Raw genomic sequence first — 27243 nt, 5'->3', positions numbered from 1 at the left:
GTGAGGTGCACTATAACACTGTTAAAAATTTGCCATTAATAAAACGGCCAAAATCCTGGAATTAATGTTACCAGGTATTTACCGTTTTAAAAACGGATATATTGACGTAAAGGGGTGATATTACGGTCCCTAACCCGTAAAGGATAGTAAAGTATGGTAAAATTACGGTCGCCTGTATTTTACTGAAATACAGCTGAGATCAGTATATTTTCACGGAGAATATCCGATTGAAATCACGTTTTTTTTTTTTTTTTTTTTTTTTTTTTTAGCAGTGCACCTTGTGTACTTGTTAAAACAAGCTTTATTTCGCGTGTTAATTCCCCTTCCAGTCTCGCCATATGGGCGTGATGCAAGTCTTGTCTGGTGCAAATCTTGTCTGGTGCAAATGAAGAGCTTCCTTCCAGCTCGTCCTCTCTATCTCTGCAACCTGCAAGTGAATGGCTGGTAAGGTCAAATGCACCGAGGTCATTGCGTGAATTTTTTTGGGGGTGAGGCGGGCGGAGTTCAGGTGAGGGCGATTGGGAAAGAGATGGTCCGTATATAAGTGGCCCGAATCCTCTTTGGGGCATCAGTTCGAAACAACGACCGACAACATGAAGTTCGTAAGTTCACTCTCCTGCTGGAAAGAGGAAAGCTTGTTTGATTTGTTCATTCGTTTTTAGAAACAACTCTAACTTTTTGGAGTTGATTTCATGCAATACAAGAAATTGATTAGAAAAGATTTACTTCATCATACTGTGAAAATCATTGTGGGTTTTTGTTCTCTTTTTTCATTCATAACTTGAAACATTTAACATATTAGAGTTAATTTCATGTAATTCAGAATTTGATTAGAAAGATTATCTGCTATATCATAGTATAAAAATCATTGTAGCTGTTTTGTTTGTTTATTCATCACAATAAATACCCAACAGTTTGGCGTTAATTCAATATTTTGGTTAGAAAATTTTTTTTCTGTATCTATAATTACCTAATACTTATTCTTACTGAATAACCATATATCAGAGAATACTGGATTAGTAGAGGTAATATTTATCAAAGAGGAATACTGTATTAAAAAAACATTAATTGTAACCAGAGGTTCTCTTCAAAGATAAATCAACATCTACTCATTTATCAGATAATAATTATCTAATAAATTCCAGGTGATCATCGCCACCCTTGCCGCAGTAGCCTTCGCTGCTCCCCAGTACAGCTACGATGCCCCATCTGGCCGCTCCAGCGCCGACTCCTCTGAGGAAGTGGCCATCTTGAGGGACGACCGCGTCCACGAAGAAGATGGTCGGTACAACTTCGACTTCGAAGCTGCCAACGGCATCAAGGTGTCCCAGGCTGGTTCTCCTGACGGTGATGATGGCGCCGTTGTCAAGGCTGGACAGTACTCGTAAGTGGCCTCCTCCTTCCAAGTATACAGAAGTTCCACTGCTTTGTTAAGTAATTTGATTATATTAGATGAAGAACTGTAATTTGAAACTGTTCTGGAGTTGCCAGAACAGGTGGAAAACTGTCCTTCCAATAATACAAAAGCTTTGCTACTTTGTAAAATAATTTGATTAAGATTAAATGAAGAACTATAACTTGAAACTGTTCTAGAGTTGCCAGAACAGGTAGAAAACTATTCTTCCAAGTATTCAAAAGTTTTGCTAGTCTTTTAAAAAATTTGATTAGTTTAAACGAAGAAGTATAACTTGAAACTTTTATGGAGTTGCCAGAACATGTGGCAAACTGTCCTTCCAAATATGCAAAAGTTTCACTGCTTTGTGAAGTAAATTTATGATACTAAATGAAGAACTACAACTTGAAACTGTTCTGGAGTTGCTAGAGAAGGTAACAATCTGGTCAACTGGGCCCTTAAAACTGACCATTTCTGCGAATGTGCAGTAAATTCCCAGACTTTCAATCTTATTATCAGAATATGCCCACTATATCAGAATTTGAACGATCCTGACCTAGTTAATTTTAATGACAGAAGGCTTTTATAGTTGGTTATTTGACTTAAAACTAATATTTGTTTTTCTTTTTTCATTTCTGCAGTTACACTGCCCCTGACGGTACTTCAGTCGAAGTCAAGTTCGTCGCTGACGAGAACGGCTTCCAGCCCCAGTCCGACCTCCTTCCAGTGGCTCCCGAATTCCCCCACCCAATTCCCCAGTTCGTCTTGGACCAGATTGCCTTCGCTGCTGAGGAAGACGCCCGCCGTGCCCGCGGTGACTCTCGTGAGGCCCCATCCAGGTCCTACGGAGCCCCCCAGTAATCTCTCATCCATCATCGATGTACCTTCATTGAACCTGTGATCACGAACTCATGTATTTATTCTATTTATAAATCAAATAGAATTTTTATATTATATTCTATATATCATTTACCTCTAACTCTATCCAGACTCGTGTGATTCTAGAAGTTATTTGGTGCAAGATTAATTGAGGCGCTCACAATACTTATGGTCTCCAGAGCTCAAGTGTTATTTTTTATTGCTTCAATGTCTTATAAAACTATCACATTAAAAAGCTACTTTGATATACATAGACTCCAAAAGTTTTTGAAATTCGTCCAAAATCGACGAGATGCACGTGTTTGAAAATTGCCAATCTTCAAACATATTTTTCTTGTGATTTTTATTTTATTTCCGCTCGGCCCTAGGAGATAGGTATTATTGTGAACACCTCAGTTGCAAATGATCTTGATAGTCTTAAGGTCAAGGTTAAGTGAAAAAGGTCAATTCTCTTTTATGAAATTTCAGCTGATTTTAGTTGGTGTTAAGTTCTACCGCACTAGCACACGAATCTCCTTTGAACTTGCATCATATTTTCTACAAGTTTTCTCAGTTTCAATAAATTTCGAAATCAGGAAATCCCTTACGACAACATCCGTGGGATATGGGTATAAAGCTCTCAGTATGGTCTTAGATAGATGTGCTTAAAAGCTTAACAACAAACAGTAATAAGTTGATCTGAGTAGCGATGCTTATCAATGAATGATTTTCTGTAACTTAATAGAGGAAGATTTATAATGTTGTCTTTTAAATACTTTATATTTGTACTTCAATATATCATTAGAGAATAGCTTATATGTAATCTCGTAGAGTGTTTGAATGAGTTCAGGGATTGTCAATATTGATATAAGAAATAACTTTGCCAATAGAAATAGTGAAACAACTGAGGCGGTTCCAAAAATAACAGTAGGAGAAGTAAAGAAACATTAAAAAGGTATGAAAAGAAGCAAAGCTGAATGAAGAACTTTTATGAAACGATTATTCTATCAACTGAATGAATGAAAACTAAATGAAATTCTAATTTTGAATAGAATGATTATTTATTTTCATATTTTATAGGGAATTCTGAAAACTAGTCCCCTTGAAGAAATCAGCCAGTAAATCACCATCATTTTGCCCAATATTTCACTCACTGCATTGGGTGTCTAGGTTTTAAGTGAGCCTATTAATGTGATCCAAAACAATAACAAATAAGTAGTGTTAGAAACGGCAAACCTCGGTCCTTGCACGCGAACCTTAACGAAAACACTATACCATTGCTATAAATGGTTTTGAAGACTTGTACTATACTTTAATAATAGTATTGTGGTGGCCTATGTGTTACGTCCCTGCCTGGTGATCACCAGACTGTGGTTTGAGTTCCGCTTAAACTCGTTAGTTCTTTTGGTCGCTGCAACCTCACCATCTTTGTGAGCTTAGGATGGGAGATGGTTTGGAGGAGCGTATAGGTCTATCTGCTGTGTTATCAGCAGCCATTGCCTGGCCCTCCTTCGTCCTAGATTGGGTGGAGAGGTGGCTTTGGTGCTGATCATATGTATATATGGTCAGTCTTTAGGGCATTGCCCCGGTTGATAGGGCAATATCACTGACCCTTGGCTCTTCCATTCATGAATGGTCTTTATACATTTAAGCGAGTGCGAATCTGAACTTGCTGAAATTAGGTGATTTTGAATTTGATATTATTATTATTATTATTATTATTATTATTATTATTATTACTAGCCAAGCTACAACCCTAGTTGGAAAAGCAAGATGCTATAAACCCAAGGGCTCCAATAGGGAAAAAATACCCCATTGAGGAAAGGAAATTTTGAAATAAAGAAATGACGAGAATAAATCAACAATATATCATTCTAAAAACAGTAACAGCGTTAAAAGAGATATGTCCTATATAAACTATTAACGTTAAAAACAACGTCAAGGTCATCGGAGGTCAAGAGTTAAGGTGTCACTTAAAAGCCCATAGGTAATTTTCTATCTGTCAATACTATCATCTAGGTTATATATGTACTCGTATGAGACTTATGACCCCAGAAATTCGGTGACCTTGAAAATTTTACCCCCTTTAAATTTGAACCCGACAATTTTCATAACTATGCATTTTCACTATTTTCATGTATATAATTATATTTTCGGCACCAGAAAATAACTTCTAACCTTTAGGGCCACCGTGACCTTAACCTTGGCCCTATGAGGGCCATATCTTAATGGGATCTTCGGTGTGTCATAGTGCACCTTTCCTGAGAATTTTAAGTAAATAAGTCATGTAGTTTTTCAGTAATAAAATCTACCAAAAAAACGATACCCGTCATCTACCTCTTAATGGGGACGGGGTAATAATAATAATAATAATGATAATAATAATAATAATGATAATAATAGTAATAATAATAATAATAATAATAGTGATGAGAATGATGATGATGATATTATTAATAATAATAATAATAATAATAATAATAATAATAACAATGGTGATGATAATAATAATAATAATAATAACAATAATAATAATAATAATAATAATAATGATAATAATAACAATAATAATAATAATAATAATAATAATAATAATAATAATAATACTTCTACTACTACTACTACTACTAATAATAATAACTTTAAACACATTTTGATTATTTATTTATCCATAAGATGCTCATTTAGTAGGCGGTCTACCGTGCAATACTTGCTCTACAAAAAAAGAAAAAAGTGAGATCTACAGCCTTGTTTATTCAAACAGGCTGTCTTCTTCTAAAATCCAATCTACAATAAGCCATGTGAGGTGTACTACACTTGAAAATTTACCGTTAATAAAACGGTAAAAATCCTGGAATAAATGTTGCCAGGTATTTACCGTTTTAAAAACGGATATGTTGACGTAAAGGGACGATATTACGGTCACTAACCCGTAAAAGATAATAAAGTATGGTAAAATTACGGTCGCCAGTATTTTACTGAAATACGGCTGAGAACAGTATATTTTCACGGAGAATATCCGATTGAAATCACGTTTTTTTTTTTTTTTTTTGTTAGCAGTGCACCTTGTGTACTTGTTAAAACAAGCTTTATTTCGCGTGTTAATTCCCCTTCCAGTCTCGCCATATGGGCGAAGTGCAAGTCTGGTCTGGTGCAAATCTTGTCTGGTGCAAATGAAGAGCTTCCTTCCAGCTCGTCCTCTCTATCTTTGCAACCTGCAAGTGAATGGCTGGTAAGGTCAAATGCGCCGAGGTCATTGCGTCATTTTTTTGGGGGTGAGGCGGGCGGAGTTCAGGTGAGGGTGATTGGGAAAGAGATGGTCCGTATATAAGTGGCCCGAATCCTCTTTGGGGCATCAGTTCGAAACAACGACCGACAACATGAAGTTCGTAAGTTCACTCTCCTGCTGGAAAGAGGAAAGCTTGTTTGATTTGTTCATTCGTTTTTAGAAACAACTCTAACTTTTTGGAGTTGATTTCATGCAATACAAGAAATTGATTAGAAAAGATTTACTTCATCATACTGTGAAAATCATTGTGGGTTTTTGTTCTCTTTTTTCATTCATAACTTGAAACATTTAACATATTAGAGTAATTCAGAATTTGATTAGAAAGATTATCTACTATATCATAGTATAAAAATCATTGTAGCTGTTTTGTTTGTTTATTCATCACAATAAATACCCAACAGTTTGGCGTTAATTCAATATTTTGGTTAGAAAATTTTTTTCTGTATCTATAATTACCTAATATTAATTCTTACTGAATAACCATATATCAGAGAATACTGGATTAGTAGAGGTAATATTTATCAAAGAGGAATACTGTATTAAAAAAACATTAATTGTAACCAGAGGTTCTCGTCAAAGATAAATCAATATTTACTCATTTATCAGATAATAATTATCTACTAAATTCCAGGTGATCATCGCCACCCTTGCCGCAGTAGCCTTCGCTGCTCCCCAGTACAGCTACGATGCCCCATCTGGCCGCTCCAGCGCCGACTCCTCTGAGGAAGTGGCCATCTTGAGGGACGACCGCGTCCACGAAGAAGATGGTCGGTACAACTTCGACTTCGAAGCTGCCAACGGCATCAAGGTGTCCCAGGCTGGTTCTCCTGACGGTGATGATGGCGCCGTTGTCAAGGCTGGACAGTACTCGTAAGTGGCCTCCTCTTTCCAAGTATACAGAAGTTCCACTGCTTTGTTAAGTAATTTGATTATATTAGATGAAGAACTGTAATTTGAAACTGTTCTGGAGTTGCCAGAACAGGTGGAAAACTGTCCTTCCAATAATACAAAAGCTTTGCTACTTTGTAAAATAATTTGATTAAGATTAAATGAAGAACTATAACTTGAAACTGTTCTAGAGTTGCCAGAACAGGTAGAAAACTATTCTTCCAAGTATTCAAAAGTTTTGCTAGTCTTTTAAAAAATTTGATTAGTTTAAACGAAGAAGTATAACTTGAAACTTTTATGGAGTTGCCAGAACATGTGGCAAACTGTCCTTCCAAATATGCAAAAGTTTCACTGCTTTGTGAAGTAAATTTATGATACTAAATGAAGAACTACAACTTGAAACTGTTCTGGAGTTGCTAGAGAAGGTAACAATCTGGTCAACTGGGCCCTTAAAACTGACCATTTCTGCGAATGTGCAGTAAATTCCCAGACTTTCAATCTTATTATCAGAATATACCCACTATATCAGAATTTGAACGATCCTGACCTAGTTAATTTTAATGACAGAAGGCTTTTTTAGTTGGTTATTTGACTTAAAACTATTATTTGTTTTTCTTTTTTCATTTCTGCAGTTACACTGCCCCCGACGGTACTTCAGTCGAAGTCAAGTTCGTCGCTGACGAGAACGGCTTCCAGCCCCAGTCCGACCTCCTTCCAGTGGCTCCCGAATTCCCCCACCCAATTCCCCAGTTCGTCTTGGACCAGATTGCCTTCGCTGCTGAGGAAGACGCCCGCCGTGCCCGCGGTGACTCTCGTGAGGCCCCATCCAGGTCCTACGGAGCCCCCCAGTAATCTCTCATCCATCATCGATGTACCTTCATTGAACCTGTGATCACGAACTCATGTATTTATTCTATTTATAAATCAAATAGAATTTTTATATTATATTCTATATATCATTTACCTCTAACTCTATCCAGACTCGTGTGATTCTAGAAGTTATTTGGTGCAAGATTAATTGAGGCGCTCACAATACTTATGGTCTCCAGAGCTCAAGTGTTATTTTTTATTGCTTCAATGTCTTATAAAACTATCACATTAAAAAGCTACTTTGATATACATAGACTCCAAAAGTTTTTGAAATTCGTCCAAAATCGACGAGATGCACGTGTTTGAAAATTGCCAATCTTCAAACATATTTTTCTTGTGATTTTTATTTTATTTCCGCTCGGCCCTAGGAGATAGGTATTATTGTGAACACCTCAGTTGCAAATGATCTTGATAGTCTTAAGGTCAAGGTTAAGTGAAAAAGGTCAATTCTCTTTTATGAAATTTCAGCTGATTTTAGTTGGTGTTAAGTTCTACCGCACTAGCACACGAATCTCCTTTGAACTTGCATCATATTTTCTACAAGTTTTCTCAGTTTCAATAAATTTCGAAATCAGGAAATCCCTTACGACAACATCCGTGGGATATGGGTATAAAGCTCTCAGTATGGTCTTAGATAGATGTGCTTAAAAGCTTAACAACAAACAGTAATAAGTTGATCTGAGTAGCGATGCTTATCAATGAATGATTTTCTGTAACTTAATAGAGGAAGATTTATAATGTTGTCTTTTAAATACTTTATATTTGTACTTCAATATATCATTAGAGAATAGCTTATATGTAATCTCGTAGAGTGTTTGAATGAGTTCAGGGATTGTCAATATTGATATAAGAAATAACTTTGCCAATAGAAATAATGAAAGAACTGAGCCGGTACCAAATATAACAGTGGGAGAAGTAAAGAAAACATTAAAAGGGTATGAAAAGAAGCAAAGCTGAATGAAGAACTTGTATGAAACGATTATTATGTCAACTGAATGAATGAAAACTAAATGAAATTCTAATTTTGAATAGAATAATTATTCATTTTCAAATTTCTTAGGGAATTCTGGAAACTAGTCCCCTTGAAGAAATCAGCCAGTAAATCACCATCATTTTGCCCAATATTTCACTCACTTCGTTGGATGTCTGGGTTTAAAGTGAGCCAATTAATGTGATCCAAAATAATATCAAATAAGTAGTGTTAGAGAGGGCAAACCTCGGTCATTGCACGCGAACCTTCACGTAAACACTATACCATTGCTTAAATGGTTTTGAATACTTGTACTATGCTTTAATAATAATATTGTGGTGGCCTATGTGGTAACGTCCCTGCCTGGTGATTGCCAGACTGTGGTTCGAGTCCCGCTTAAACTCGTTAGTTCCTTTGGTCGGTGCAACCTCACCATCTTTGTGAGCTTAGGATGGGGGATGGTTTGGGGGAGCGTATAGGTCTCTCTGCTGTGTTATCAGCAGCCATTGCCTGGCCCTCCTTAGTCCTAGATTGGGAGGAGAGGTGGCTTTGGTGCTGATCATATGCATATATGGTCATTCTTTAGGGCATTGCCCTGCTTGATAGGGCAATGTCACTGTCCCTTGACTATGCCATTCATGAGTCGTCTTTGAACATTTAAGTGAGTGTAAATCTGAACTTGCTGTGAAATTAGGTGATTTTGAAATTTATTATTATTATTATTATTATTATTATTATTATTATTATTATTATCATTATTATTATTATTAGCCAAGCTACAACTCTAGTTGGAAAAGCAAGATGCTATAAACTCAAGGGCTCCAATAGGGAAAAAATAGCCCAGTGAGGAAAGGAAATAAGGAAATAAAGAAATGACGAGAATAAATTAACAATATATCATTCGAAAAACAGTAACAGCGTCAAAACAGATATGTCCTATATAAACTATTAACAACGTCAAAAACAACGTCAAGGTCATAAGAGGTCAAGAGTTAAGGTGTCACTTAAAAGCCCATATGTCATTTTCTATTTCTCAATACTATCATATAGTGTATATATGTACTTGTATGAGACTTATGACCCAAGAAATTCGGTGACCTTGAAGAGTTGACCCCCTTTGAATTTGAACCCGCCAATCTTCATAACTATGCATTTTCACTATTTTCATGTATATAATTATAATTTGCAGCACCAGAAAATAACTTCTGACCTTTAGGGGCACAGTGACCTTAACCTTGGCCCTATGAGGGTCATATCTTAATGGGATGTTTGGTGTGTTATAGTGCATCTTTCCTGAAAGTTTTAAGTAAATCAGTCCGGTAGTTTTTTAGTAATGAAATCTACCAAAAAACGATACCCGTCACTTACCTCTTAATGGGGACGGGGTAATAAAAATAATAATAATGATAATAATAATAATAATAATAATAATAATAATAATAATAATAATAATAATAATAATAATAATAATAATAAGCACATTTTGTTTATTTATTTATTCATAAGATGCTCATTTAGTAGGCGGTCTACCGTGCAATACTTGCTCTACAAAAAAAGAAAAAAAAAGTGAGATATAGAGCATTGTTTATTTAAACAGGCGGCCTTCTTTTAAAATCCAATCTAAAATAAGCCATGTGAGGTGTACTACACTTGAAAATTTGCCGTTAATAAAACGGTAAAAATCCTGGAATAAATGTTGACAGGTATTTACCGTTTTAAAAACGGATACATTGACGTGAAGGAGTGATATTACGGTCACTAACCCGTAAAAGTTAATAAAGTATGGTAAAATTACGGTCGTCTGTATTTTACTGAAATACGGCTGAGAACAGTATATGAAATACGGCAGAGAACAGTATATCTTGACAAATAATTTCCGATTAAAATCCCGGTTTTTTTAACAGTGCACATTGTGCACTTGTTAAAACAAGCTTTATTTCGCGTGTTAATTCTCCTTCCAGTCTCGCCATATGGGCGTGGTGCAAGTCTGGTCTGGTGCAAATCTCGTCTGGTGCAAATGAAGAGCTTCCTTCCAGCTCGTCCTATCTCTCTCTGCAACCTACAAGTGAATGGGTTGGTAAGGTCAAATGCACTGAGTTCATTGCGTGAGTTTTTTGGAGGTGAGGCGGGCGGAGTTCAGGTGAGGGCGATTGGGAGAGAGATGGTCCGTATATAAGTGGCCCGAATCCTCTTTATGGCATCAGTTCGAAACAACGACCGACAACATGAAGTTCGTAAGTTCACTCTCCTGCTGGAAAGAGAAAAGCTCGTTTTATTAGTTCATTCATTTCTAGAAACAGCTTGACTTTTGGAGTTAATTTCCTGCAATTCATGAATTAGATTAAAAGGATTTTCTTCTTTATCACAGTGTAAAATCTTTGTAGCTGTTTCATTTGTTAATTTCCTGTAATTGAAGAATTTTATTAAAAAAGTAATTCTTCTTTATCATTGTTGTTTTTTGTTTTACTTTCTTATTCATAACTTGAAACATTTATCATATTAGAGTTAATTTCATGTAATTCAGAATTTGATTAGAAAGATTATCTACTATATCATAGTATAAAAATCTTTGTAGCTATTTTGTTTGTTTATTCATCACAAGAAACACTCACATTTTTGGAGTTGATTTCATATAATTCAAGATTTTAAATAGAAAACATTTTTATGTATCTATAATTACCTGATATTTATTCTTACTAAATACCTATATATCAGATAATAAGGGATTAGTAGAGGTAATATTTATCAAAGAGGAATACTGTATCAAAAGACATTGATTGTAACCAGAGGTCCTCATCAAAGATAAATCAGATAATAATTATCTAATAAATTCCAGGTGATCATCGCCACCCTTGCCGCAGTAGCCTTCGCTGCTCCCCAATACAGCTACGATGCCCCATCTGGCCGCTCCAGCGCCGATTCCTCCGAAGAAGTGGCCATCTTGAGGGACGACCGCGTCCACGAAGAAGATGGCCGATACAACTTCGACTTCGAAGCTGCCAACGGCATCAAGGTGTCCCAGGCTGGTTCTCCTGACGGTGATGATGGCGCCGTTGTCAAGGCTGGACAGTACTCGTAAGTAACCTCCTCTTTCCAAGAACTGTAACTGTTCTGGAGTTGCCAGAACAGGTGGCAGATCTGTCCTTCTAAGTATACAAAAGTTCCAATGCTTTCTGACATAATTTGATTATCTTAAATGAAGAACTATAACTTGAAACTGTTCTGGAGTTCCCAGAACATGTATTAAACTTTCCTTCCAAGTATACAAAAGCTCCACTACTTTGTGAAATAATGTGATTATATTAGAAGAAGAACTATAACTTGAAACTGTTCTGGAGTGGTCAGAACAGGTGACAATCTGGTCTAATGGGGCCTTGAAACTGACCATTTCTGCGAATGTGCAGTAAATTCCCAGACCACCAATCATATTATCAGAGTATGCCTACTATATGAGAATTTGCACAATTCTGACCTAATTAATTTTAATGACAGAACGCTTCTATAGTTGGTTATTTGACTTAAAACTAATATTTTTTCTTTTTTTGATTTCTGCAGTTACACTGCCCCTGACGGTACTTCAGTCGAAGTCAAGTTCGTTGCTGATGAGAACGGCTTCCAGCCCCAGTCCGACCTCCTTCCAGTAGCTCCCGAATTCCCCCACCCCATTCCCCAGTTCGTCTTGGACCAGATCGCCTTCGCTGCTGAGGAAGACGCCCGCCGTGCCCGCGGTGACTCTCGTGAGGCCCCATCCAGGTCCTACGGAGCCCCCCAGTAATCTCTCATCCATCATCGGTGTACCTTCATTGAACCTGTGATCACGAACTCATGTATTTATTCTATTTATAAATCAAATAGAATTTTTATATTATATTCTATATATCATTTACCTCTAACCCTCTCCAGACTCGCGTGTTTCTAGAAGTTATTTGGTGCAAGATTAATTGAGGCGCTCACAATACTAAGGTTTTCCTGAGCTCAAAGGGCTATTCTTTATTGCTTCAATGGCCTATAAAACATTAACATTAAAAAGCGTACTCTATATTCATAGACTTAAAGTTTTTAAAATTCGTCCATAATTCGCCGATATACGACTGTTTTAAAATTGGCAATTTTCAAACCGTTTATTTATTTATTTATTTTTTTTTTTTTGCTCGGCTCCAGGAAATCATTATTATTGTGAACACCTCAGTTGCAAATAGTCTTGATACTCTTAAGGACAAGGTTAAGTGAAAAAGGCCAATTCCCATCTATGATATGTCAGCTAATTTTAGTTGATGTTAAGTTCTACTGCACTATCACATGGATCTCCTTTGAACTTGCATCATATTTCCTACAAGTTTTTCCCCATTTCAATTAATTTCGAAATCAGGAAATCCCTTACGACAACATCCTTGGGATAAAGGTATAAAACTATCAGTATTGTCCTAGATACATTTGTTTTAAAGCTTACAAACAGTTATAAGTTGATCTGAGCAGCATTGAATGGCAATGAAAGAGTTTTGGGAGCTACATTGAGCAAGATCTTTGAAATTGACGTTTAAACGCTTTAGTTTTCATATTTCAATATATTATTACATAATAGCTAATGTGTAATCTCATAGAATTCAGGTATTGTCAACAGTGATTATAAGAAATAACTTTGCCAAAAGAAGTAATGAAACACCTGAGCCGGTACCAAAAGTAAGAGTAGGAGAAGTAAAGAAAGTTTTCAAAAGGTATGAAAAGAAGCAAAACAGATTGTGGAATTTTTATAAAACTATTTTCTTATCAACTGGATGAAGGAAAACTATATGAAATTGTAATTTTGAATAGAATGATTAGTTATTTTAAACTTTCATCGGAAACACTTAATAATAGTTCCCCTGAAGATATCAGCTAGTAAATTACCATAGTTTTACTAAACATTTCACTCACCTCATGGGGTTTAAAGGGTTGAAAAGCCGCTCATGAATGACAAAGGCAAAGGATAGTGATATTTCCCTATCAAGCAGGACAATACCCTAGAGACTGATCATATATACATATGATCAGCGCCCAAGCCCCCTCTCCACCCAAGCTAGGATCATGTTGGGCCAGGCAATGGCTGCTGATGACTCAGCAGGTAGACCTATAGGCTCCTTCAAACCTTCCCCCCCTCCTCGGCTCATAAAGATGGTGAGGTTGCATCGACGAAAGGAACTAACGAGTCTGGGCAGGACTCGAACTCCGATCTGGCAATCACCAGTCAGGGACGTTACCACATCGTCCACCACAACCCATGGGTTTTGTTTTAAAGTGATCCTACGTTGTTCCTAGCAAACTCATATTATGGCTTTAACCTTTAGAAATTATAGTTCTTTTTCTTGAAATTCAATTCTTCGTGTACCCAACCCTTCTATTTTACACATCTATTTTACATTATAGATTTATTGACATTGTGTCAGCAAAATGGCAAATAGTTGAAAATACTTTCGAAAAAAGCATGAGTGGACTACATAGGATTTATACAAATTCATGACTAGATAATTTGATATTGTATACCTTGATGAAAGGAAGCTATTTATAGGGTCTCTACTTATAGAAATCACTGCAAAATGATAATATCGGAGAATGGAACGGAAACCAGACTCGAATTTTCTCTAAAGATTTGTTAACATTATACCAATAAAATGACAAACAGCTAAAAGAAATACCTTTGAAACAGTATGGGTGGACTACACAAGATTTAATTGAATTCAAGTTAGGCAATTTAACACTGTATCTGTAGATAATGATAGAATATATGGACATAATTATCCCTCCTTATTTTGAGGAAAAATTATACTCGGCTTCTCAGGAGAGAGAGAGAGAGAGAGAGAGAGAGAGAGAGAGAGAGAGAGAGAGAGAGAGAGAGAGAGACCAACAGCGACAACAACAACATTGATAAAGGCTCTTGTTCTTGTTCTTCTTGTTCTTCTTCGTCTTCTTCTTCTTCTTCTTCTTCTTCTTCTTCTTCTTCTTCTCATTGTTATTATTATTATTATTATTATTTAGATGTAGTGAACTATCAAAATACAAATATTGCTGATAGCTTAAAATGAATACTATAAGCACTATATACAGTATGTATGATTCGATATCATCAAAATATAAACAATTCAGTAGAGACATGTGTAGCAATTTCAAACTACTACTGCTTCAATTCACAAGAAATTACCTTTTACTAGAGTTCCAAACTATTTATCAACGTCAATGACCTTAGATGTCAGGATGCCAGAGAACTCTAAATCAATCAATCAATTAATAGAAAAAATCTTAAAATTGATTTAAGTTTATCACTAAGGAAATCTTGAATGAGATTTCAAGCTACGTTTTACGATTTCATATTAAACGCAACAATTTTTCTTTCATCTATTTCTTTACTTGGTCCGTACATATATACAATTGAAATGATAACTATAACTACACCGATAAAGACAGTAACCAACAAGCGGTGTCAGAAGCGGCAAACTGCGGCCCTTGAACGCGAACCTTCACGGAAAAGCTACCAATTCTCTAAATGGTTTTGTAGAGTTGTATTATTCGTCAATAATGTTAAGAGTGTGAATCTGAAATTACTGAAATCCGGGGACGCTGAATTTGATCTTTCAAGTTCACAGACGGTCTAAAGTTAATGTGTCAATATAAAACCCATATGTGGTTTTCTATTTGTCAATACTATTAAACGAGTATGTATCTTATTTCTCTTCCTCTTCTTTTGTTAAAGTTTTCATAGTTTATATAAGAAATATTTATTCAATATCTATTTCAATGTTGCTACTGTTCTTAAAATATTCTATTTTTCCTCGTTTCCTTTCCTCACTGGGCTATTTTCCCTGTTGGAGCCTCTGGGTTTATTGCATCCTGCTTTTCCAACTAGGATTGTAGTTTAGTAAGTAATAATAATAATAATAATAATAATAATAATAATAATAATAATAATAATACAGCAGAAGGTGATGTGGAGTTACTACCTGATAGAGTAAAAGAAGGAATGTCGTTTTCCCCCACCGAGTGTGAAGGTCTCTGGGAGATTTGGCCGTCTTTTCCGGGAAGAAATTATTCCTAACACAACAAACAGAGAAGAAATGAATAAATGATTGAGCCTTGTGTAGTTATTATTATTATTATTATTATTATTATTATTATTATTATTATTATTATTATTATCATCTAATTGGAAAAGCAGGAGGCTATATACCCAAGGGCTCCAACACGGAAAAATAGCCCAGGAATGAAAGGAAACAGGAAAATAAATAAACTACAAGACTAGTTAACACTTGAAATAAAATATTTTAAGAACAGTAACTTAAGAAAAGAAAAGCAAAAAAAAAAAAGCGTGCAGTATTGGAGTAAATGAGGGAATAGACGAGGTCAATAATAGAAACAAAAGGGACTAATGAATATGAATAAGGAGTATGAATGGAAGTGAATAAATGAAAGACGATGAAAGGATTGAAAGTCAACAACTTTAAGCATAGTCTATTTAATTACAGCAGAAGGTGATGTGGAGTTACTACCTGATAGAGTAAAAAAAAAAATGTCGTTTTTCCCTCCGAGAGTGAAGGTCTCTGGGAAATTTGGCCGTCTTTTCCGGGAAGAAATTATCACTATTACAGTAAACGGAGAAGAAATGAAAAAATAATTGCGACCTCTGCAATTATTATTATTATTATTATTATTAATATTATTATTATTATTATTATTATTATTATTATTATTATTATCTTAGGTACAACCCTAATTGGAAAGGCCGGATGCTATATGTCCATGGGCTCCAACAGGGAAGAATAACCCAGGAAGAAAGGAAATAAATAAATAAACTACAAGAGTAATGACACTTAGAATAAAATATTGTAAGAACAGTAACTTAATAAAAGAAAAGAAACAAAAAAGAATAGTGCAGTAATAGAGTAAATGAGGGAATAGGTGGGGTAAATAATAGAAACAAAAGGGATTAATGAATATGTAAAAGAACTATAGATAGAAGTAAATAAGACGATGAAAAGGATTGAAAGCCAACAAGTTTAAGCATTGTTTATTTATTTATTCATTCGGTTCTACTTTAGTAGGCGGTCAACCGTGCAATACTTTCTATAATATATATATATATATATATATATATATATATATATATGTATATATATATATATATATATATATATATATATATATATATATATATAAATGAGATCTACAGCGTTGTTTATTCTAACAGGCGGTCTACTTCTAAAATCCAATCTACAATAAGCCATGTGAAGTGTACTACACTGTTAGAAATTTGCCGTTAATAAAAAGGTAAAAATCCAGGAAGAAATGTTGCCAGGTATTTACTGTTTTGAAAACAGATATATTGAGTGATATTATGGTCACCAACCCGTAAAATATGATAACAAAGTATGGTAAAATTACGGTCGCCTGTATTTTACTGAAATACGGCTTGAGAACAGTATATTTTCACGGAGAATTTTTTTTATTAAAATCACATTTTATTTTTAACAGTGTACCTTGTGTACTCATTAAAAGAAGTTTTATTTCAAGCAAATCTCGTCTGGTGTAAATGAAGAGCTTCTTTCCAGCTCGTCCACTCTACCTCTGCAACTTGCAAGTGCATGGCTGGTAAGGACAAATGCACCGAGGTCATTGCATGAATTTTTTTTTTTTGTGTGGGGGGGGGGGAGGGGGCAGAGATCAAGTGAGGGTGCTTGGGACAGAGATGGCTCGTATATAAGTGTCCAGAATCCTCCTCTGGGCATCAGTTCGAAACAACTACAGACAATATGAAGTTCGTAAGTTCACTCTCCTACTGGAAAGAGAGAAGCTTGTTTTATTAGTTCATTCATTTCTAGAAACAACTTAACTTTTTGGAGTTAATTTCATATAATTCAAGATTTTGATTAGAAAGTATTTTCTGTATTTCTAATTACCTGATATTTATCCTTACTGGATACCTATCTATCAGATGATATGGGATTAGTAGAGGCAGTATTTATCAACGGGGTATACTGCATTAAAAGACATTAATTCTAGCCAGAGGTCCTCGTCAAATATAAAGAATAAGTATTTACTCATCCCTCAGGTAATAATTTATCTAATAAATTTCAGGTGATCATCGCCGCCCTTGCCGCAGTAGCTTTCACTGCTCCTCGGAGAGACTACGATGACCCAGCTTTCCTAGCTCCTGAAGTGTCCATCTTGAAGGACGACCGTGTCCCCACAGAAGAGGGCGAATACAACTTCGAATTTGAAACTGAAAACGGCATCAGGGTGTCCCAGGCTGGCTCTCCTGACGGTAATGGCGCCATTGTTAAGGCAGGAGTGTACTCGTAAGTAGCCATCTCCTTCAAAGTTTACAAAAGTTTCAGTATTTTGTGAAATAATTAATCAGCTTAAATGAAGAACTATAACTTGAAACTGTTCTGGATTGCCAGAACAGGTGATAAACTCTCCTTTCAAGTATACAAAAGTTCCACTACTTTGTTAAGTAATTAGATTATATTAAATGAAGAACTATAACTTAAAACTGTTCTGGAGTGGCCAGAACAGGTGATAAATTCTCCTTTCAAGTATACAAAAGTTCCACTACATTGTTAAGTAATTAGATTATATTAAATGAAGAACTATAACTTAAAACTGTTCTGGATTGCCAGAACAGGTGATAAATTCTCCTTTCAAGTATACAAAAGTTCCACTACATTGTTAAGTAATTAGATTATATCAAATGAAGAACTATAACTTGAAACTGCTCTGGACGTGCCAGAACATGTGATAAACTCTCCTTCTAAGTGTACAAAAGTTCCACTGCTTTGTGAAATAATGTTATTATATTAGAAGAAGAACTATAACTTGAAACTGTTCTAGAGTGGCCAGAACAGGTGACAATCTGGTCTAATGGGGCCTTAAAACTGACCATTTCTGCGAATGTGCAGTAAATTCCCAGACCATCAATCATATTATCAGAATATGCCCACTATATCAGAATTTGCACAATCCTGACCTAGTTAATTTTAATGACAGAACGCTTCTATAGTTGGCTGTTTGACTTAAAACTAATATTTTTTTTTTCATCTATTTCGGCAGTTACACTGCCCCTGATGGTACTTTAGTCGAAGTCGAGTTCGTCGCTGACGAAAACGGCTTCCAGCCCCAGTCTGACATTCTGCCAGTAGCTCCCGAATTTCCCCACCCAATTCCCCAGTTCGTCTTGGACCAGATTGCCTTCGCTGCTGAGGAAGACGCCCGCCGAGCCCGCGGTGACTCTCGTGAGGCCCCATCCAGGTCCAACGGAGCCCCCCAGTAATCTCCTCCACCATCGATGTACCTTCATTGAACCTCTGATCACGAACTCATGTATTTATTCTATTTGTATATCAAATAGAATTTTTATATAATACTCTATATGTCATTTACGGCTAACTTTCTCCAAACTCGTCTGTTCATAGTAATGATTTGGTTCAAAATTAACTGAGGCGCTTGCAATACTAATGGTCTCAGGGGCTTAAAGTGCTATTCTTTATTGCTTCAATGTCTTATAATACACTCGCATTAAAAAACGTTTTTTGATATACATAGATTCCAAAAAAATTTAAAATTTGTCCATAAATCGCCGAGATGCGAGTGTTTGAAAATTGCCAATTTTCAAACGTGTTTTTCTTATGATTTTTATTTTTTTCAATTGTAAATGGTTTTGATACTCTTAAGGTCAAGGTTAAGTGAAAAAGGTCAATTCCCATCTATGATATGTCATCTGATTTTAGTTGGTTTTAAGTTCTACTGCACTATCACATGGATCTCCTTTGAACTTTCATCAGTTTTTTTGTGCAAGTATTTCACTGTTTCATTTGATTTTAAAATTAGGGTAATCCATTACGATAAAATCCATTGGATGTGGGTATAAAGCTATCATTATCATCCTAGATAATAGTACATGTACTTGAAAGCTTACAAATAGCATAACATTTATCTGAACGGCAATGAGTGGCTATGAGAGATTTTCGGGAACTTAATTGAGCAAGATTTTTGAAGTTGTCCTTTAAACACTTTATTTTTCATATTTCAACATATCATCATAAAATAGCTGATGTGTAATCTCATAGAGTGTTTGAATGAGTTCAGGGATTGTCAATAGTGATATAAGAAATAACTTTGCCAATAGAAGTAATGAAACAACTGAGCCGGTACCAAAAATAACAGTAGGAGAAGTAAAGAAAACATTAAAAGGCATGAAAAGAAGCAAAGCAGCAGGATGAATTTTTATGAAACGATTATTTTTATAAACTGAATGAATGAAATCTAATTGAATTTGTTATTTTGAATAGAATAATTATCTATTTTCAAATTTTATAGGGAAATCGGAAAACTAGTCCCGTTAAAGAAATCAGCCAGTAAATCACCATCATTTTGCCCAATATTTCACTTACTTCATTGTCTGTCTAGGTTTTAAGTGAGCCAATTAATGTGATCCAAAACAATAACAAATAAGCAGTGTTAGAGAGGGCAAACCTCGGTCCTTGCACGCGAACCTTCACGCAAACACTATACCATTGCTATAAATGGTTTTGAAGAGTTGTACTGTACTTTAATAAGAGTATTGTGGTGGCCTATGTGGTAACGTCCCTGCCTGGTGATTGCCAGACTGTGAATCGAGTCCTGCTGAAACTCGTTAGTTCCTTTGGTCGCTGCAACCTCACCATCGTTGAGCTTAGGATGGGGGATGGTTTGGGGGAGCGTATAGGTCTATCTGCTCTGTCATCAGCAGCCATTGCCTGGCCCTCCTTAGTCCTAGATTGGGTGGAGAGGTGGCTTTGGTGCTGATCATATGTATATATGGTCAGTCTTATATGTACTCGTTTGAGACTTATGGCCCCAGAAATTCAGTGACCTTGAAAATTTGACCACCTTTAAATTTGAACACGCCAGTCTTCATAACTATGCATTTTCACTATTTTGATATATAGAATTATATTTTCGGCACCAGAAAATAACTTCTGACCTTTAGGGCCACCGTGACCTTACCCTTGGTCCTATGGGGGCCATATCTTAATGGGATCTTAGGTGTGTCATAGTGTACCTTTTCTGAAAATTTTAAGTAAATCAGTCAAGTAGTTTTTTAGTAATGAAATCTACCAAAAAAAATTATACCTGTCACCTACCTCTTAATGGGGACGGGTTAATAATAATAATAATAATAATAGTAATAATAATAATAATAATACTAATAATAAAACACAATTTATAAAGTGATACATTTGCATCAGCTGGAGTTACGATAAGTATTTTACAATGAGTATCAGGAACAAGCTTAAAAAGAAAAAAAAGAAAAGAAAAAAAAAACTTATATTTTTAGAAAAAAGGTGTCTGGTCCCAATTGTTTCCAAAGAAATGTCTTATTAGAAATCAGTTAGGTGTGAGATCTCACTTGTTTACCAATAAACGATAAAGGTTAGCTGTCTGCCCTTGCGGTAAACTGGACTAGTAGTTTTTGGATTTTGTTTTTGTTCTTCGACTAGAAAGTTTTCTTTATCAGTATCAATGTGAAAATTGTATTCTATAAGAAAGCTCTTGGTTACTTCTTTGGAAACGCCTTTGCTTACTAATCTGCTGGACTGGTGTTCGAGACTCATTCAAGGTCGATAGTTTCTTGTAGTATCTGCAACTTCACCATCCTTGTGAGCTAAGGATAATGGATTTTGGGGAGCCATTAAGTCTATTTGCTGAGTGATCAGCCGACATTGCCTGGGAAACCCGGGTCTTAGCTTGATTGGAGAAGATTGGTCTACCAGCTGAATCATCAGCCGACATTGCCTGCGCCTCCCTGGTCGTAGCTTGAGTGGAGAAAATTGGTCTACCAGCTGAATCATCAGCAGACATTGCCTGCGCCTCCCTGATCTTAGCTTGATTGGAGAAGATTGGTCTACCAGCTGAATCATCAGCAGACATTGCCTGCGCCTCCCTGGTCTTAGTTTGAGTGGAGAAGATTGGTCTACCAGCTGAATCATCAGCAGATATTGCCTGCACCTCCCTGGTCGTAGCTTGAGTGGAGAAGATTGGTCTACCAGCTGAATCATCAGAAGACATTGCCTGCGCCTCCCTGGTCTTAGTTTGTGAGGAGAAGATTGGTCTACCAGCTGAATCATCAGCAGACATTGCCTGCGCCTCCCTGGTCTTAGTTTGAGTGGAGAAGATTGGTCTACCATCTAAATCTTCAGCAGACATTGCCTGCGCCTCCCTGGTCTTAGTTTGAGTGGAGAAGATTGGTCTACCAGCTGAATCATCAGCAGACATTGCCTGCGCCTCCCTGGTCTTAGTTTGAGTGGAGAAGATTGGTCTACCAGCTGAATCAACAGCAGACATTGCCTGCGCCTCCCTGGTCTTAGCTTGATTGGAGAAGATTAGTCTACCAGCTGAGTCGTCAGCAGACATTGCCTGCGCCTCCCTGGTCTTAGTTTGAGTGGAGAAGACTGGTCTACCAGCTAAATCATCAGCAGACATTACCTGTGCCTCCCTGGTCTTAGCTTGATTGGAGAAGATTAGTCTACCAGCTGAGTCGTCAGCAGACATTGCCTGCGCCTCCCTGATCTTAGCTTGAGTGGAGAAGATTGGTCTACTAGCTGAATCAACAGCAGACATTGCCTGCGCCTCCCTGATCTTAGTTTGATTGGAGAAGATTAGTGTACCAGCTGAATCATCAGCAGACATTGCCTGCGCCACCCTGGTCTTAGTTTGAGTGGAGAAGACTGGTCTACCAGCTAAATCATCAGCAGACATTACCTGTGCCTCCCTGGTCTTAGCTTGACTGGAGAAGATTAGTCTACCAGCTGAGTCATCAGCAGACATTGCCTGCGCCTCCCTGATCTTAGCTTGAGTGGAGAAGATTGGTCTACTAGCTGAATCAACAGCAGACATTGCCTGCGCCTCCCTGATCTTAGTTTGAGTGGAGAAGACTGGTCTACCAGCTGAGTCGTCAGCAGACATTGCCTGTGCCTCCCTGGTCTTAGCTTGAGTGGAGAGGACTGGTCTACCAGCTGAGTCGTCAGCAGACATTGCCGGCGCCTCCCTGGTCTTAGCTTGAGTGGAGAGGACTGGTCTACCAGCTGAGTCGTCAGCAGACATTGCCGGCGCCTCCCTGGTCTTAGCTTGAGTGGAGAGGACTGGTCTACCAGCTGAGTCGTCAGCAGACATTGCCGGCGCCTCCCTGGTCTTAGCTTGAGTGGAGAGGACTGGTCTAACAGCCGAGTCGTCAGCAGACATTGCCGGCGCCTCCCTGGTCTTAGTTTGAGTGGAGAAGACTGGTCTGAGTCGTCAGCAGACATTGCCGGCGCCTCCCTGGTCTTAGCTTGAGTGGAGAGGACTGGTCTACCAGCTGAGTCGTCAGCAGACATTGCCGGCGCCTCCCTGGTCTTAGCTTGAGTGGAGAGGACTGGTCTACCAGCCGAGTCGTCAGCAGACATTGCCGGCGCCTCCCTGGTCTTAGCTTGAGTGGAGAGGACTGGTCTACCAGCCGAGTCGTCAGCAGACATTGCCGGCGCCTCCCTGGTCTTAGCTTGAGTGGAGAGGACTGGTCTACCAGCCGAGTCGTCAGCAGACATTGCCGGCGCCTCCCTGGTCTTAGCTTGAGTGGAGAGGACTGGTCTACCAGCCGAGTCGTCAGCAGACATTGCCGGCGCCTCCCTGGTCTTAGCTTGAGTGGAGAGGACTGGTCTACCAGCCGAGTCGTCAGCAGACATTGCCGGCGCCTCCCTGGTCTTAGCTTGAGTGGAGAGGACTGGTCTACCAGCCGAGTCGTCAGCAGACATTGCCGGCGCCTCCCTGGTCTTAGCTTGAGTGGAGAGGACTGGTCTACCAGCCGAGTCGTCAGCAGACATTGCCGGCGCCTCCCTGGTCTTAGCTTGAGTGGAGAAGACTGGTCTACCAGCCGAGTCGTCAGCAGACATTGCCGGCGCCTCCCTGGTCTTAGCTTGAGTGGAGAAGACTGGTCTACCAGCCAAGTCATCAGCAGACATTGCCGGCGCCTCCCTGGTCTAGTTTGAGTGGAGAAGACTGGTCTACCAGCTAAATCATCAGCAGACATTACCTGTGCCTCCCTGGTCTTAGCTTGATTGGAGAAGATTAGTCTACCAGCTGAGTCGTCAGCAGACATTGCCTGCGCCTCCCTGATCTTAGCTTGAGTGGAGAAGATTGGTCTACTAGCTGAATCAACAGCAGACATTGCCTGCGCCTCCCTGATCTTAGTTTGATTGGAGAAGATTAGTGTACCAGCTGAATCATCAGCAGACATTGCCTGCGCCACCCTGGTCTTAGTTTGAGTGGAGAAGACTGGTCTACCAGCTAAATCATCAGCAGACATTACCTGTGCCTCCCTGATCTTAGCTTGAGTGGAGAAGATTGGTCTACTAGCTGAATCAACAGCAGACATTGCCTGCGCCTCCCTGATCTTAGTTTGATTGGAGAAGATTAGTGTACCAGCTGAATCATCAGCAGACATTGCCTGCGCCACCCTGGTCTTAGTTTGAGTGGAGAAGACTGGTCTACCAGCTGAGTCGTCAGCAGACATTGCCTGTGCCTCCCTGGTCTTAGCTTGAGTGGAGAGGACTGGTCTACCAGCTGAGTCGTCAGCAGACATTGCCGGCGCCTTCCTTAGCTTGAGTGGAGAGGACTGGTCTACCAGCTGAGTCGTCAGCAGACATTGCCGGCGCCTCCCTGGTCTTAGCTTGAGTGGAGAGGACTGGTCTACCAGCCGAGTCGTCAGCAGACATTGCCGGCGCCTCCCTGGTCTTAGCTTGAGTGGAGAGGACTGGTCTACCAGCCGAGTCGTCAGCAGACATTGCCGGCGCCTCCCTGGTCTTAGCTTGAGTGGAGAGGACTGGTCTACCAGCCGAGTCGTCAGCAGACATTGCCGGCGCCTCCCTGTTCTTAGCTTGAGTGGAGAAGACTGGTCTACCAGCCGAGTCGTCAGCAGACATTGCCGGCGCCTCCCTGGTCTTAGCTTGAGTGGAGAAGACTGGTCTACCAGCCGAGTCGTCAGCAGACATTGCCGGCGCCTCCCTGGTCTTAGCTTGAGTGGAGAAGACTGGTCTACCAGCCGAGTCGTCAGCAGACATTGCCGGCGCCTCCCTGGTCTTTGCTTGAGTGGAGAAGACTGGTCTACCAGCCGAGTCGTCAGCAGACATTGCCGGCGCCTCCCTGGTCTTAGCTTGAGTGGAGAAGACTGGTCTACCAGCCAAGTCATCAGCAGACATTGCCGGCGCCTCCCTGGTCTAGTTTGAGTGGAGAAGACTGGTCTACCAGCTAAATCATCAGCAGACATTACCTGCGCCTCCCTGGTGGTAGCTTGGGTGGAGAACGAGCACAGGCACTGATTATTAGTATATATGAGCAGTCACTAGGGCATTGTTCTGGTAGGGTATAGTCAATGTCCCTTGTCTCTTCCATTCACGAGTAACCTGTTAACCATTAAACGAGGTTTGGTAGTAGACAAAACGTTCTTAGCTACAGCTGGAGAAAGCAAGTTTCAGTATTGTCTCAAAAAACTAGACTGACAACGTTGATCTGGTCTATGATTTTATTGAAGATAATCCTTGTGAATCTGCAGTGTAGAAAAATAACAAAGCGAACATATTGTAGGTCCACTGAGCATAATTTTTTACGTACAGGTCAACTTAAATCATCATCATCATCTCCTCCTACGCGTACTGACGCAAAGGTCCTCGGTTAGATTTCACCAGTCGTCTCTATCTTGAGCTTTTAAATCAATACTTCTCCAATCGTCCTCTCCTACTTCACGCGTCATAGTCATCAGCCATGTAGGTCTGGGGCTGCCAACTCTTCTAGTGCCTTGTGGAGCCGAGTAGAAAGTTTGGTAAACTAATCTCAGAAATATGGTAGATGGAAATTTCTTAAAATGAAAACAAGGATATATTTATAATCCACAATTGAAATAAGCAAAGGCGTGATCATTTCAGCAGTGGCAGAAGCAAGGCCAAGACTCTAGAGAAAATTTGCGAATAAAAGGTAAAAATCTTAGATAATTTATTTTTTTGGCCTTTGATCAATGTCAGAAGTTAAACCTGTTTCAGCGACAAGTTAAAAGATAAACCTGATCTAGTGAGAAGTTAAAAGATAATCCTGTTCAAGCGAGAATTTAAGTGGCAGTGAAAATCAGGTTTGATATCAACAATCTGACGAGAATAGGATGAACCCTGTCTCGTTCTTGTTGCAAACACGAATCTGATCATTTATCAATGATAAGTCACAATGAATGTAGTTATTTATGTATGTCAGTGACCTACGAGTGAGTGAACCTTCATGAAAAAAAGAATTAAAATTTTTTGGATGAGTAAAGACCTCATTTGCTCTGAGATAAAGCGTTTATACGCTTTAGAGAGAGAGAGAGAGAGAGAGAGAGAGAGAGAGAGAGAGAGAGAGAGAGAGAGAGAGAGAGAGAGAGAGAGAGAGAGAGAGAGAGAGAGAGAGAGAGAGAGAACGTTGCAAGGAGTTCCCAGAATTTTGGATGTGTCAAAGACTTTTCAGTCCATATGCGGAGACTCCATTTGCTCTTGAATAAAACGAATTACTCTAAACGTTTAGAGAGAGAGAGAGAGAGAGAGAGAGAGAGAGAGAGAGAGAGAGAGAGAGAGAGAGAGAGAGAGAGAGAGAGAGAGAGAGAGAGAATGATGCAATTTTTAAGAAGCTAGCGTCACTCATGTAGATCAACACACCCAAACATGCACCTACAGAAAGAACAGCTGATTGTACTGTAAATTCCACCCGGGGGAATGAGAAACAATACAGTCCTTTATTTGGAAGACTCCGAGGTCGTTCTTCATAGTTGTTCCAATAACACAGATTATCAGCTCGTTTGCATACACGGTTTACTGTCTGCTACCATTTCTCACCTAGAAATTTATGCAGATTTTCCTAAGTGATTCCGTTGGAGAACTGGCTGGTTGTGACACTAAATTATTCACAGTGAGTGGCTTTTTAAGGTATGGATTTTGAGTGAATGAATCAACAGACACAATTCTAAGAGCCAGGCCTTCTCCATCATGAGGACCAATACTACACTGTATTCTAGAAGTTTTATTCCAAATTGTAAATGATCTTCCTAATCGGGTGGTTGAATCAGAAGAACTTCAAAAGTTCAAACTTGCAGCAAAGGTTTTTATGTTGAACAGGCTGACATAAGTCTTTTTATAGTTTATATATGACATATCTGTTTTGACGTTGTTACTGTTTGTAGAATGATCTATTGTTAATTTGTTCTCATCATTTATTTATTTCCTTATTTCCTTTCCTTACTGGGCTATTTTTCCCTGTTGGAGCCCTTGGGCTTATAGCATCTTGCTTTTCCAACTAGGGTTGTAACTTGGCTAATAATAATAATAATAATAATAATAATAATAATAATAATAATAATGATAATAATAATAATAATAATAATAATAAATTCTAGTATGGTTTCTAAGTCTGTTTTTATTTTTACTTATTCATTTACCGAATCATCTCTCATTTTAAAGCAGAGAACTTACGAGGGTCATTTTGAAGGTCAAAGGTTAGGTCAGGAGATGATAATTGGTAGTGGGGTCGTTGGGGGGGGGGGGGGGTGGGGGGGAGGTGTTGAATTAAGGTTAGGAGAATGCTTTAGGATTTGCTCTAGATTTTTAATTGACACGCCCTGCCCAAATCTCTTCTTGCAACTGTAAAAAAGAAAAAAAAAAAAAAAACTCTTCCCTACATTCTATTTGTAAATGCCAACCATGATGTCAATTGAATTGATGATTGAAAGTCGAAGCTTTATCTTGAACTTGCTCTGCTTCTATTGATTTATTATTATTTTCAAAATTTTCTTTATCAATGATGGTAGTTAACATGATTTTTTAATAAATAAAAAAATTCCTTGATTAAAAACGAAACGTACTTATTTTCTGTCATAATCGTTTTCGTTGATATATCTGTATCGCCATGATCAGCAAAGCTGTA

The 27243-nt window shown here is 38.2% G+C and overlaps 6 protein-coding genes across 6 annotated transcripts; 4 read left to right on the top strand and 2 right to left on the bottom strand.

The window, feature by feature from the left end:
• Positions 1–498: 498 nt before the first annotated feature.
• On the top strand, positions 499–2349 carry LOC137620202 (cuticle protein AMP1A-like). The gene is made up of 3 exons (XM_068350444.1): positions 499–602; positions 1146–1384; positions 2035–2349. Exons 1-3 carry the CDS (start codon positions 594–596, stop codon positions 2252–2254), a joined length of 468 nt encoding a protein of 155 aa, XP_068206545.1. The 5' UTR covers positions 499–593; the 3' UTR covers positions 2255–2349.
• Positions 2350–5587: 3238 nt separating this feature from the next.
• Positions 5588–7375, top strand: LOC137619533 (cuticle protein AMP1A-like). The gene is made up of 3 exons (XM_068349621.1): positions 5588–5640; positions 6172–6410; positions 7061–7375. Exons 1-3 carry the CDS (start codon positions 5632–5634, stop codon positions 7278–7280), a joined length of 468 nt encoding a protein of 155 aa, XP_068205722.1. The 5' UTR covers positions 5588–5631; the 3' UTR covers positions 7281–7375.
• Positions 7376–10472: 3097 nt separating this feature from the next.
• Positions 10473–12099, top strand: LOC137620201 (cuticle protein AMP1A-like). The gene is made up of 3 exons (XM_068350443.1): positions 10473–10502; positions 11105–11343; positions 11824–12099. The coding sequence occupies exons 1-3, from the start codon at positions 10494–10496 to the stop codon at positions 12041–12043; spliced, it is 468 nt and encodes a 155-aa protein (XP_068206544.1). The 5' UTR covers positions 10473–10493; the 3' UTR covers positions 12044–12099.
• A 4934-nt stretch (positions 12100–17033) lies between these two features.
• LOC137620200 (cuticle protein AMP1A-like) lies at positions 17034–18788 on the top strand. The gene is made up of 3 exons (XM_068350442.1): positions 17034–17054; positions 17371–17591; positions 18346–18788. Exons 1-3 carry the CDS (start codon positions 17046–17048, stop codon positions 18563–18565), a joined length of 450 nt encoding a protein of 149 aa, XP_068206543.1. The 5' UTR covers positions 17034–17045; the 3' UTR covers positions 18566–18788.
• Positions 18789–20922: 2134 nt separating this feature from the next.
• LOC137619941 (prophage side tail fiber protein homolog StfR-like) lies at positions 20923–23267 on the bottom strand. Its single transcript, XM_068350223.1, has 2 exons — positions 22650–23267; positions 20923–22533 (listed from the first exon to the last, which is right to left on the bottom strand). The coding sequence occupies exons 1-2, from the start codon at positions 23265–23267 to the stop codon at positions 20923–20925; spliced, it is 2229 nt and encodes a 742-aa protein (XP_068206324.1).
• Positions 23268–23876: 609 nt separating this feature from the next.
• LOC137619940 (uncharacterized) lies at positions 23877–24503 on the bottom strand. Its single transcript, XM_068350220.1, has one exon. It carries the CDS (start codon positions 24501–24503, stop codon positions 23877–23879), a length of 627 nt encoding a protein of 208 aa, XP_068206321.1.
• Between the last annotated feature and the right edge of the window lie 2740 nt (positions 24504–27243).

The sequence above is a fragment of the Palaemon carinicauda genome, chromosome 26, assembly GCF_036898095.1.
Source record: "Palaemon carinicauda isolate YSFRI2023 chromosome 26, ASM3689809v2, whole genome shotgun sequence".
Classification (NCBI taxonomy): domain Eukaryota; kingdom Metazoa; phylum Arthropoda; class Malacostraca; order Decapoda; family Palaemonidae; genus Palaemon; species Palaemon carinicauda.
Note: the sequence above shows the minus strand (reverse complement) of the source record. Positions and strands in the feature narration are given on the sequence as shown.

Bases quoted from the DNA above. Each gene is read 5' to 3' on its own strand.
- LOC137619941 (XM_068350223.1), bottom strand. From the start codon at position 23,267: ATGTCTGCTGATGACTTGGCTGGTAGACCAGTCTTCTCCACTCAAGCT. The intron at 22,534-22,649 runs GCAATGTCTGCT...ACTCAAACTAAG, and splicing joins CTAAGACCAGGGAGGCGCCG to ACCAGGGAGGCGCCGGCAAT.
- LOC137620202 (XM_068350444.1), top strand. The intron at 1,385-2,034 runs GTAAGTGGCCTC...TCATTTCTGCAG, and splicing joins GTCAAGGCTGGACAGTACTC to TTACACTGCCCCTGACGGTA.
- LOC137619533 (XM_068349621.1), top strand. The intron at 6,411-7,060 runs GTAAGTGGCCTC...TCATTTCTGCAG, and splicing joins GTCAAGGCTGGACAGTACTC to TTACACTGCCCCCGACGGTA.
- LOC137620201 (XM_068350443.1), top strand. The intron at 11,344-11,823 runs GTAAGTAACCTC...TGATTTCTGCAG, and splicing joins GTCAAGGCTGGACAGTACTC to TTACACTGCCCCTGACGGTA.
- LOC137620200 (XM_068350442.1), top strand. The intron at 17,592-18,345 runs GTAAGTAGCCAT...CTATTTCGGCAG, and splicing joins GTTAAGGCAGGAGTGTACTC to TTACACTGCCCCTGATGGTA.
- LOC137619940 (XM_068350220.1), bottom strand. From the start codon at position 24,503: ATGTCTGCTGATGACTTGGCTGGTAGACCAGTCTTCTCCACTCAAGCT.